This window comes from Thalia democratica, chromosome 2, assembly GCF_965202585.1.
Source record: "Thalia democratica chromosome 2, ktThaDemo2.hap1.1, whole genome shotgun sequence".
In the NCBI taxonomy this organism is placed as follows: domain Eukaryota; kingdom Metazoa; phylum Chordata; class Thaliacea; order Salpida; family Salpidae; genus Thalia; species Thalia democratica.
In genome coordinates this window covers 60,497,999-60,510,780 of record NC_139166.1, presented here as the reverse complement: position 1 = coordinate 60,510,780, position 12,782 = coordinate 60,497,999, and the positions used below count along the sequence as shown (strand labels likewise).

General features: G+C 26.1%; 1 protein-coding gene across 1 annotated transcript; it reads right to left on the bottom strand.

The window, feature by feature from the left end:
* Positions 1-262: 262 nt before the first annotated feature.
* On the bottom strand, positions 263-11,689 carry LOC145828818 (ADP-ribosylation factor 6-like). The gene is made up of 4 exons (XM_082936572.1): positions 11,552-11,689; positions 3,992-4,140; positions 758-963; positions 263-477 (listed from the first exon to the last, which is right to left on the bottom strand). The coding sequence occupies exons 1-4, from the start codon at positions 11,687-11,689 to the stop codon at positions 263-265; spliced, it is 708 nt and encodes a 235-aa protein (XP_082792698.1).
* Between the last annotated feature and the right edge of the window lie 1,093 nt (positions 11,690-12,782).

The following is a 12,782-nucleotide window of genomic DNA, read 5'->3' as shown; positions in this document are numbered from 1 at the left end:
ATCAAAGTTTAAAATTCACACTAAAAAAAACTGTATTTATAAACTTAAAACGCTTATCAGATATACCATTTAAAAATCATTTCAAAAGTTAATTTAAAATTCATAAGGATTAAACGCAAGTAAAGGCTATAACAAAACACTTAACACAAGTTGGCACAACAACAAACAGGAAATAAACATTTTAACTTGTTCGGTTTTATGAAACAAAACAACATTCTTGCGAACCAGAGAAGTTTTCATCATTTCCTGCTTCTCACCCCCCTCACCCGTCCCCGCACTTCCTGCACTTCTCCACCCACCCCATCGCCTCCCTCAAGCCCCGCCCCGTCACCGCCGACGTCCCGAACACCCGCACCCTCCTCCCGCCCCTCCTCAAAACGTCGACCTCCAGGTACTCCTCCGCCGCCTCCCCGCTCACGGCCCCCTCCAAGTCCTGCTTGTTGGCCATCACCGCCACCGCGAACTCGCCCTCCTCGTCTGCTGAGTTTCAACTTACGCTCACAAGGTTTCCGTTTGGTCTTTTTTATCAACTTACAGCCAATTAGTTTAAGTTGTTAATACTTTATAATTGTTTTGTTAGTAATTATAGTTTCTTTATTAGCTTTGATTAAAAAGTTTAATTTTTTTTTCGATTGTTTTAAATCCTTTTATAAGTTTTAACAAAGCAAATTTCGTTAAATTTAGAATAAGAATAAAAATTTAGTTACAAAATGCAGATGAAAAAAACATTAGTTTTTTGTACAAAAGGAAAGATCACCTGCCAGTTTGAAAAGGGCCGTTTTGGCCTCGTGCAGTCTCGGCGCGTCGTGGCAGTCTATGACGAATATCAAAACGTTGACGGCCCGGACGTAGTGCCGCCACAGCTGGCGCACTTTGTCCTGCCCGCCGACGTCCGTGACCTCGATCCGGGTTCTCCCGACGTCCAACCGGTCGACGATGACCCCGTCCGTGGGGGGAACGGACCTAAGAAAGGAAAAAATAATATTTATAAGTTATATTAAACTTTAATTATATACTTATGCTTACAACTTTAAATATTGTTGGAAATACACTTGGTATTGTTGGAAATCATATTTGAAATATATTGATATGAGGTGAAATGTATAAACGGTAAACCTGACTTGAGTAAAATTGCTAAAACGTTATAATGTTTTTGTCTTTAAATAATATTGAAGTAACTAATAATTATAATACAAATCTATTTTATTTTGATCATACGCAAAAATCTAAACGTCATTAAGTTCCTGGTTAGTCTAAATGTGTGCATAAATCTTATATTTTATACATTTGATAAAACTATATATGAGTATTAAAGTTAGTTAGAAAAAAATTAAAATTAAAGTCAGTTTTATATTTGTAGTATAATTAAATAATTAAAACATAACACTTTACTTTTTTTAATATTTATAATATTTCTTGAGACGATTTTAGTGTGAAATAGTAGGCCTGAATTGGAGTAAGCGTTTCTTTTAATTTTAATTACAGTTTTAGTTGCATTACAGCAGGGGCGTAACGTGGGGAGGGACACTGGTGCATGCGTGCCACCCAAAAAAAAAAAAGTAAAAAAAAAAGGATGTAATATGTTTATCCTTTATTGTTAACTTTTTCTGCTTAATTTGCCTTTTTTCAACTAAGTTTATTTTGTATTCAAAAAATTAAACGAAGTTTGAATACTCATTAGTGACAAGTTAGGGAGATTACAAAATATACTGATTCGGTGAGCAAGTGAAAGTGCGCACAGATGTTGATGAAAAACTCTATAAGGAAAAATTTTACAATTTCATTAGCTTCATAAGAATTTAAATTAAAAAAGAACGCAACTAATTAGTCCACCGCAGTAGTATAACCTTATGACAGATTTTCTACAAAAAGTTTACAAAAGTTTGTCACGCTTAAAGGAAAATTAAATAATTTTACAAGTTTTCTTTTTATGCTACAATAAGTGTTAAGACTATTGCTAGTTTTCTGATCTTTATTTTTGTAAACACACAAGAAAAAGCGCGTCGGCCTATGAGAAATAAACTTTGATCGTGATTTTTATTTTAAACAAATGCAATCAGATGAATTAAATTTAAAAGTATACGTTTAACTTTTTTACAAAGTTATAATAAATTGTAACAACAGTTATAAAGTTGGTCTATTTTTACTTCTGTGCAACTTTATTTAAATTATGTGCAATGAAGTGTTGTTATCACTGTTGTATTGTATATTATACAGATTGATATTTTTTTTGTAAATAAAACAGATACTTTCGTTTTATTGAATATATTCATTTCTAAACATATAAAGTTTACTGTGAGTAGTAAAAACAATTTATATTTAGTAAGTTTACATTTGTTCAAGTATAAGTAATTCTAATGAAATTTATACTTTTTTTAATTGTTTAATTTTGTAATATTTTTAGAAACAGTTACTTCGAACTTATTTCACTTAATGAGTTTATTTTAAATGTATTACTTATAAAAAGATCTTTTTATAGCTAATTACAAAACTTTTAATTTAGAGGATTTTTTGAGAGAAAAATTTGCGCACCTCCTGACCAAAATACTACGCTACGCCACTGCATTACAGTATTGATCAATTAAAAAAATTTAGAAAAAAAAAACACATCTACATATATTAAATGTGTGTATAATATAGTATATACGTAGTTTAGTTATAAGGGTTTGGTCTATAAACCACGAAAAAAATCTCTAAGAAGATATTTTCATGATTTTGTTATACAGCTGAATAAATAAATGTATACATACAATTAAAAAAAATAATCTACAATGGTGTTTAACAAATTGAAACTATTTGTTAGTTTATAGATATGATTTATTGTTTATGTATGTTCACAACAGGCTTTTACAAAAAATTAGGTAAATACAAAATTGAAATATTTAGATAAACAGTTTGTTTTAAAGTTGTACTATACTTATAATAAACTGCATATTAAAGTTTAAAATATTAACACTTTTGTTTACATTGAGTTTACACACAATTTACTGGAAAGTCATATAAGCTATTGCAGCACTTTTTAATTAGACTAGTTTAAATAGAAACCTTTAGTTTGTTTGTTTAGCAAACTTAGAAAGAAAAAACTTATCAAAATTTACCTACATTTTATTAAGATATAAATTCAAAGCAAATTTCATCTTTCAGGTAAAGTAGATCTTTTGTTAAATATAAAAAATATGTTGAAAGAAAGTAGTTTCTCTTATATGCAACAAGTTTTAACATTATTTGCAAGATCTATAAAATGTTTAGGTCAAACATTTATGCTAGCAACTTAACTTACTTTGAATAAAAAAGTACAGCGCTTAGAAATTTCCCTTTAAAATTTTACAGTTTTATTTATTTAAGTAATATATAAACTTATTTAAAGCTTTTTTTTTTGAAAAACAAAAATTTGAATAAAAGTAACAAAATATACTAAAAACTTTTTTCAAATATTATGAACTTTATTTTATACGATTTGTCTATAAGCTGTATAAAGGTTTTAATCTGAACTATCTAATACTTTAAACCATTATTTATGTTAAAAGGTATTTAAAACGATTAAGCCGTGTAGTGCTTTATATTCTCTTAATAATGTTTACTTAACTAGAAACTATAACTATTGATCTTTTCACTTCTGTTCGCAGTTTAAATTGATATACATTATTTAAAATAAACAAAAACATTAATGTTTTTTAACTTGTGAACAACTTTAACACAAATACAATAGTTCTTTTTCACACTTTATTTTACAATTAATAAAAATATATCAAAAGTTTTGATGTAATTTTCGTTAATAATATTTTAAGAAAAAAAAAGTTTGATTTTGAAAAATTCTTAATAGCGAAAAAAAACTTTTGTTTTTTTATCATGTCGTTACACTACTCAGTATAAACCTTTTTTAAGCTATCTTAAAATTTTTATTTTTACTAATATTGTTTTTAGTTTTACAGTAGGTTTAATAGAAATTGTATTTATTTTAAGCTGATAGGTAGTATTTGAAATCATTCACCTCAAACTGCCGCCAGTTTTTATTCTGTACAGAATTGAAGTTTTTCCCGCGTTATCCAAGCCCATCATGGATATTCGCATTTCCCTGCGCGGTCGGCACATCAGAAACAAATTTCCCATCCCGATTTGACTTTTAATTATTGAAAAGTGCTGTTTTTGTTGTATTGCAATTTTGCTCAAATAATTTTCATTATTTATTCTAAGAACTTTGAAGTTTAAATATATTAAACACAAAAGCAATCTATGATTATTTTCAAAACTTTTGCTTTTAGTTTGTAAATTCTTATAATGATACTGCTACATCTACCCTTTTATGACTTTGAACAGCTTGTGTTTAATTTTATCAAATGTGAGCAAAACAAATACTAAAGAAAGTGTGTTATTTTGTTTGATTGATTTTTAAGAAATTTGAAACTTATTTTACAAACGTAAAACTTTTTGTTTAAAAAAAAACTATTTACAACAGACATTGTTTTCTACAACATAATTTAAACTTGTTTATTCTAATTCAACTCAATAAGTTTATAACTACTATTTTTTTATCTAGCTTCTAACTTTATAAAAATACTAAAATTAAGTGTATATAGGCTTTTAAATACAGTTATGTAAGAATAAACATAAAAACTTCTAAAACCAGAAATTGTTTTATAATTTAAGTGTTAGAAAATAAAAGACTAAGACAAAATTTGTTCTAAAATAAAAACTTTACTTGAAAATCTACGACAAAAAGTATTGTGTATATTATCTAAATCAGATTGATGGTTCTGATAGGTTTAGTCCAGTAAATGAACAATTCAGAAGCATTTGTTTTAAAAAATAAATTTGCAGTTTAATACTTTTTTTGAGTTTTATTTCAAAAAGTTTTTCCAAAATATTAATGCAATTATTTTTTTTTCATAAACTTTTAAGAAAAACTTTTGTAGAGCTACACAAAACTATACGACAATTACCATTAAAGTGACTAAAACAACACTGAATACAAAAACAAAAAAACTAAACAAGCCTAAAGTAAAAAACATTTAAGTTGACAAGTAAACAAGCTTGGAAGCTGCAAGCATTGTTGTGTTGTGACGTGATAACAATTACGCAAGCGTCACTTCCGCTGAACAAATTCGTTGAAGTTCAACATTTTTGATGTAAGAAATTTTTTGAAGTTCAATATTGAAACTTTTTGATGACAAACACTGCTTTAAAGTTTAAACTTATTGTGAGATAATAAAAATTATTGTATTAGATAACAATAAACAAAACCTTGATTACAAAAAAAGTATTAAAAAAAAAACAAAATTAAATCTAAAATGTATCTCTTTTCTATTAAATATGTTTAGAAATATTATTTAGCTGCAAGCTGAACATAAAAGATTAAATGTAGAAACTTAAAAAAAAAAAAATTATTCCGAAATTAAAAGTTGCAATTATTCTGCTAATTCTTTTAACTTCGTTGTCAAATGTAGCTAATGATTGTCGAACAATACTAATTTAATTTTTAGTAAACATTTGCCTTTCATGTTTGCCTAATTTGTTTATTCTCCTACTTGATGGCTATAAACTAGACAGTATCAGATTGAACAAAAAGATGCATTTTTATAAACACAAATTAGTAAAAACTTAATTGTTTTAGCATTGAATTGTTAAAACTAATGTATTTTTTTTATTAAAAACAGTGGCTTTTTTCTATTTATGGTATGTTTTGCCAAACAGACTAAACTTATATAAACATTTCAATAGTATATTAATTTATTATAACTTAACAGAGTAAAAAATTGTTTTGACATGTATAACAATTTGAAACAATAAACATATTTATTTTCAAAAATTTAAACATTTGTATTGTTTAAACGCTATGAATATAATTTTAATAAATAGTTTTGAAAAGGTTTACTAGAACTGTTTATAACTTTTTTTATTAAGTATGAATTGATTACTTTTTTTTTTCAAATATTTACTAATAACTACTTTTTGCAAGTTAAAACAAAAAATCATAGTCTCTACTAAGTAATTATCAACAAACTTTTTAAGTGTTCTAGCTCTTGTTTAAAAAGTTTATTTAGTACCTAGTTAGAAACTAGTTATATAAGTAAAAAAAACTTTATTTACACCACTTATATTTATTTCAACAGAAAAGTTATATTTTATACCCAACCGTTTAAAGTTGCCTGAGATTACATGCTTACTCAGTTTTTTAATTAAATATTTTAAGTTGAGTATGAATATGAACAGGATGCCTCTATGCGCTTTTGTAAACCTCATCAGATTAAAATAATTTACTTATGTTTTACATAAAAAGTTTACGGTCTAATTTTTTGAGAAAGTTTATCTTATTCTATTAAACATTTATTAGTTATTATATATTTAATGTGAAATAAATAACTATATAAAATTAAGTAAATAGTATATAAAATAAAGGATAATAAAATGATAAAATAATAAAATTTATTTTATGATACTTTTGCTTAGTTTTCGTCAACTTATAGTTGCAAAAAAAAATTAAACATTGTTGTGGTTTATTTATTTTTTAAGCCCTTAGTAAACTAAACAATAAACATTTGCACTTTTAAGATTACATAACAAGTTGTATAGTAAATGTGAATCAAAAATTGTTTATCATTAAAAAAACTCAAACTTATTTTTTAATATTAAGAAGGCTATTTTCGATTATTTATTATTTATATTACTGGAATCGGATAAAAAATGTTTTCTATAGATACATTCAAAAAACCTATTTTCAGAAACTTTATTTTAAAAAACATATTGTATTTTTTTGACATATCTAAATATAAACAATTTCACTTTGAATTTTCATTTGTTTAGGTAGCACAGGAAGCGGGTCAGAATAGCACGGCGTCAATATTGCATGGTGCGTCACTTTGGCACAGCGCGTCACATTGACACTGTGTATAACTTTTGCACGACGTCACATTAAAACGCTGGGTCACTTTAGCACAAAGTTAATTTAACACTGTGCTTAACTTTAGCACGATTGGTCACTTTTGCACGGCGACATTTTAGAACGGTGCGATATTTTTGAATAATGGCTCACTTTTGTAAGTTGCATCATTTTTGCACAGAGCGTTATTATTGCACGGCGTCAGTTTAGTACCTACGTTACTTTTGCACCGTTTTTTCTTTTTTCTGAATTTGCTTGGAGCTTTTTATTAACAGTTTATTTTTTAAACCGAGTGTTATTTTTGGATAAACCAGTTACCAGACCTTTTAAAACCTTAATTTGAACGTTATTTGATAATATAATTTCAATCATATATTTTTTTAACTTTGTAATATAAAAAACACGTGTTAAAAAACTAATTAAAAAAAGTAAAAGTTAACATGCATTATATTCGTAGAAAATTCAACATTAAATTATAGCCATATTTTATAACTATTTTAATCATTTTAAAAGTGTAGTGCAGTGCTTATTCTTTTATCTGAACTTTACTTATCCGGACGCTTACTTATCCGGACAGTTTCGTTCAGAAAAAAAAATAAAAAACTTTCAATATTAAACACTAAAACTTTTGTATGATACAAATATTTAAGCTTTCATACTGTAAGAAAATTTTAAGTGATTTTATAAACGCTGAAAAACGTGAGAAAAATTTAAAACAAACGTCTATTTTTTCTTATTTTCATAAAACTTCTAACAAAAACTAGTTTTTTAGGAGTGATATGTTTCCGTTAAATTGACTTAAAACTTATTCAACGTTTTTACTTTTTCTTTATGTCTGTTTTTTTGTCTTTGTTTAAAAATTTTTCACAGTTACTATGTATTTCTTTTTACCATAACACTTTTATTTTACATTGCATTAAATGCAGCAGTAATACTATCATATGAAAAACCTGATATTTTGTACTTATCCGGTATTTTTGTTACCCTGACATGTTTACAGAAAAGTCTTGCCCAAGGTGTCCGGATAAGTGAATAAGCACTGTAAAAAGTTCTTTTGACAATAATGTAAAAGTATAAATAGCAAAGTTTTATAAACAAATATTACAAAAAAATCAACTAAACATTTTATTTTTTCGGACATATCACTAGTTTTACTGGTTTAGATATTAAAACAAACTATTTTTAATTTAAGTTATTATTCAGTTTTATAGAGTAGACATTTGACAAACTCAAAAGCAAATTTAAATTTAATTCTGTTATAAAATTTATAATTATTAATTTTATTTTGATTTCATTTTTTAAATAAGAAACTTATTTTAATATTTTTAAGTTATAGTAACTTGATGTTATTCAAGAATATACAAATAAAAATAAAAGTTAAATAGATAATCAATTGCTGCAAAATTTTTTAGCTATAAATTTTTTCTAATTGAAATTTCTTAGAAAATACAAAATCTGTGTTAGTAAATATACTAAATTATAAAACGCAACTGTTAACTTATTTCTAATAAATTAAATAATACTTTTTATTTAATACAAAATTAAAAACAAGTTTAATAACTAAACAAGTTAAAAAATGTATACAGTCTTTAAGATTGAAACCTTAATAAACCTGGAATATTGTACAAATATAAACGAAAAACCTTGAAATAGCTGGAATTATAAAATATGTATTTTTCATTGATTTTTTATAATAATAACAGTAAATTTTAGCATTTTTAGACTTAAAAAAAATTTATTAAAAAAATTATTTTGTTATTTATGAACTATTAGTTAAACTAACACTTAAAAATGAGGCTAATTTTTTTTATTTATGTTCATAGCTTTGAATGTCCAGTATGTAGAGTCAATAATCAATAAAGTATTTCTGATGCAGCTTAAATAGTGTTTAAAAAAAAAGATAATTATAAGCAAGAGAAAATTGAAAGCGCATGACAAAATGTTTTATGCCCTAAGAATAGTTGTAAATAGAGCTATATACTCATCAGAATTAAAGAAAAAAAATTCGAGGTCTTCAAAAAGACTTTTAAATTCACTTACTTCGAGTAACTCAAAACTATTATTTTCTTAGTTCATTCTAAAATTCTTATCAATTTTATTTTAATTTTTGAATGTGAGTGTTTTTTGATTTGAATTCCATGTAGGTAGTTCTCATTTTAGTCTAAAGATGTTCTAAAACATCAGTCTCTTAGATACTTTATTTACAACAGAGTCAACTGAAGTTCAAGAAATAGTACCAGGCAAATGTACACTGTCTTAAAGCCATTTAGTTGTGGATTCAGCGTTTTCTAAAACTGAAGGCACAACGCATTCCGTTTCTGAAACATGTTCTCAGTTTAAAAAAGTACTAAGTAGGGATCAACCGGATCCAAGTACTCGGATCCGACCGGATCCTAGTTTAAAAATATTAACCGAATATTAGTTTCGAAAAAATTATGGATTTGGTAGATCACTAGTACTAAGTTGTTAACTCGAGTAACTTAATATTTTTGCAATTATTTAAATTGTGGTTATATACTTTTGTTTGACATGTAAAAATTTATTTTTTACTTCTTAAGTATTTTTTTTAAACTAATTTATAAGGTTTTAAAAGTAGTATTTACTTGACAGAATGTGTATGTATCTATAGTTCAATCATCAAGTATAAAAAATGAGTACAACGAAGATAAGTCAATATTTCTTTTGCTGTTTTCGTTAATATTCATTGAAAGTTACAGAGGATAAGTAACTTTTTTAATGATATAATTTTAATCGTACTAAAAAAGCTATTGAAAAAAAAAAACTTGTGTGAAGTGAAGCAAGTAGAAATACAAGACGAATTGTATTTTGTATTATTGTTTATTGAAAGATAAAAAAAGCGCTTAAAAAGTTTGGTCTAAGGACCTGGTGTACATAGGAACCTTTCGGTTATCGAGTCAATTTTAATATATCTTAAAATGGGTAGGTGTCAAATTCGCACGAGCGGAAGAAATTGCACGAGGGGACTAAATTCGACGAATATACTTTTGTACGAAGACACTTATGCACGAGGAGACCAAATTGCACGAAGAAAAATTGCAAAAATAAAATAAGTTAAAGTATAAAATTCACACATTGTACGTAGGAAACATAAATAAAATTTAATTACTTGAAAATAATGTACAGCACCTTTTTTTGGAAAATTATATTTAAAAATAATTCCATTTAAAAAATAAAGTTTATTTGTTATAATTTAAGTCAAAACTTATAAGTGCAAAAAAATTATATATAACTATTTGAAATATGGTCTTTTAAATATTTTTAAGAATTTGAGTTGTTCAAATTTGAAATGTTGTGCACCCAAACACTTTTGCACTCTAGAGTTTTCTAAACAATAAAATATTAACTTTGGCACAAAACGTACTAGAAACGAGTAAATTAAGTTGTCTACCGGATTCATAGCATGAGGATGCAAAAGATAAATGTTTTTGGTTTATTTTTTTGTGAAGCTTTTGTGTTTAGCTAAAATATATGTACTGTATCTAAGTTTAATAATGCTTTTTTTTCGATATAATATTAAAAGAAGTATTATGTATAGCTAATTATCAGTGATCTGCCGGATCATTAAATTAGGATCATTAAACCAAGATCCGTCCGGGTGCGGATTTTTTTTTTCAAATTAGGATCCGGCTGTATCAAAGAAAAAAGTAGTCGATTGATAAATACTTAAGATTGTTGTAATTAAAGTTTGAGTAGCACTTAATGGTTAAATACATAGAGCTCTACTTGCACTAAAAGATAAATAAATTCAGTTAATTTAAAGACTAACAATTTTGTTACGGAGATTTTCATTTTATTTGGTTTTAAAACTAAACTATGTACTAAAAATACTTATAAACATTAAAATAAAGCTATTTAAGAGTAGTCATATTTACTTTGTAGTTTAAAGAGCATTATATAAGTATAGATACAAAAAAATAATATACAATACTTATGAAACTAAGATCTGAAAAAATATAAAAATGTCGGTAAACCGTAAATATATACTAAAGTTAAATATTTCGTAATAGTTTACTAACATTGGTAAACGTATATAAGAAAATCTTGTAGCGTTTTTTTATAAATCAAATATGATAAATGCAAACTTTGTGATACTTTGTAAATTAAATCCAAGAAAAAAGCTTTTAGTCATAGGTAAGCAACATTTTCTGTTAGCGAGCTAAATTTAAAAGAAATAAAAATAAAGTACTAATAAATCATATTTAATGGGTTCAATTTAATACTGAACCTAAAACACCTGGTGTAAAGTTTAAACCTTAAACAATTAAATTTTTGCCATTTATTATAGATCTCAGAATATCTAGATAAAAAATATTTAATAGTTTAGAAACAATAGTTTAAGCTTTTTACCTATCAATATTTCTTATTTAAATTTGTAACATTGTTATTGCTAAAAACAAATATTAAAATAGTTTTAACCTTTTAGTTAGTAAAAAAACCATAAATTAAAAAGTGCACCCATCGTTTTTAAATAGAATAATTTTAAATATATATTGTAGTTTTAATTTAAATAAGAACAACAAATTTTATGAAATAATTTTTTTTGTAACATGATAAGCGACATCTAGAAACAAGTTGTACATGACTTGCTAGAACACGTCATAAAGCTGTAAGAAGAGTTGCTATCTATTCTTCTAGTTATGGCTGAAAGACAACCAGATACCTAGGAATTGCCACACTATCTCTTGCAACGTGTTCGTCTAAAGCACTACTGCAATTAATCGGAAAACTTCTGTATCTTCTTCCTAGAGAATCTTTCTTGTAGTCTTCATGATTCGGTTGGAGATTTTTCATGCTTGTGAAACTGATGAAGCTCTTCATAACCGTCTTTTATTCCGATAACTGTTTTAAACTTCAAAGACTTTCAGTTTTTCCGATTCTAGCACCTCGTTGAAGAAAATGGTGCTGCGAGGAAGATTCTCAGAAGATAAATCTCTTATGTTTTGAGTGTATCCGAAAGTGATAACTATGCGTTCAGTCATATAGACTCCCTTTTAAATACAGTTTAATTGGTAATATAAAACTTATATTGTTTAGTGAATTTTTAATTTATGCAAGTTGTGTAATTATTATACTGAATGCGTATTAATTGAAAATATTGAAAAAATAATAAAGTTTATTTTTTTGTTTAATCTAATTTATAACACATTAAATCACCTTTCCGTACCAGCCTTTTTCGGAATTTTTAAAACCGTTTTTCAAAATTTTGTTTACACTATGTTCTTTAGTACCGTGAAATAACATTAAACTGTTTCGTTTTTCATTTAAAGTCTCAACAGGGTTGTTTTCGATGACTTTAAAAACTTGAAAGTTTTTCACAGTTAGCTTATTAAAGCATCTTGAAGCAATTGAATCGTATCTGCAATCGTAGAAAAACTCGTCTACCCTTTTGAACTCCTCTGATTCAGTAGAAAGACTTATGACGTCGAATTTGTAATTTTTGTTTGTTTTGATATCCATCTTTTACTTGTTTGTTTTATTGCTGTAATTAAATTAATTATGATTACTTTAACTGTTTAAAAAAATTGTTAGTATTAAAATATAGTTAGTGTAGTTATAGTTTATTAAACATGTGAGTATAATATAACTTTTAAGTAACTTTTTATCTAAATAACATACAATATAACTTCATAAACTCAAATAAAATTAAAAAAAAAATTTAACACTTATTATGCATTAAAAACCAGAAGAGGTAGATTAATAACTAACCGCAAAAAAAGCTTAGAACTAAACTAGTTAAATGAAAAATATAGCTAAAGATGTCAAAATGAAGGGTTTTTGTAGTTTACCGAACAACAAAAAGACGCTTAAAATGTTTAGTCCTAGGGTCTGGTGCACGAAGAACCTTTTGGTTATCGAGTCGTACACCACTTAGATGCCTTTTAAA

Excerpts from the sequence above, each read along its gene's own strand:
- LOC145828818 (XM_082936572.1), bottom strand. The coding sequence starts at position 11,689 with ATGAAAAATCTCCAACCGAATCATGAAGACTACAAGAAAGATTCTCTA. Across the intron at positions 4,141-11,551 it reads TGGCAATTCCTAGGTATCTG|CACTTTTCAATAATTAAAAG; the intron begins GTTGTCTTTCAG and ends CAACAAAAACAG. Across the intron at positions 964-3,991 it reads AAAACTGGCGGCAGTTTGAG|GTCCGTTCCCCCCACGGACG; the intron begins GTGAATGATTTC and ends TTCCTTTCTTAG.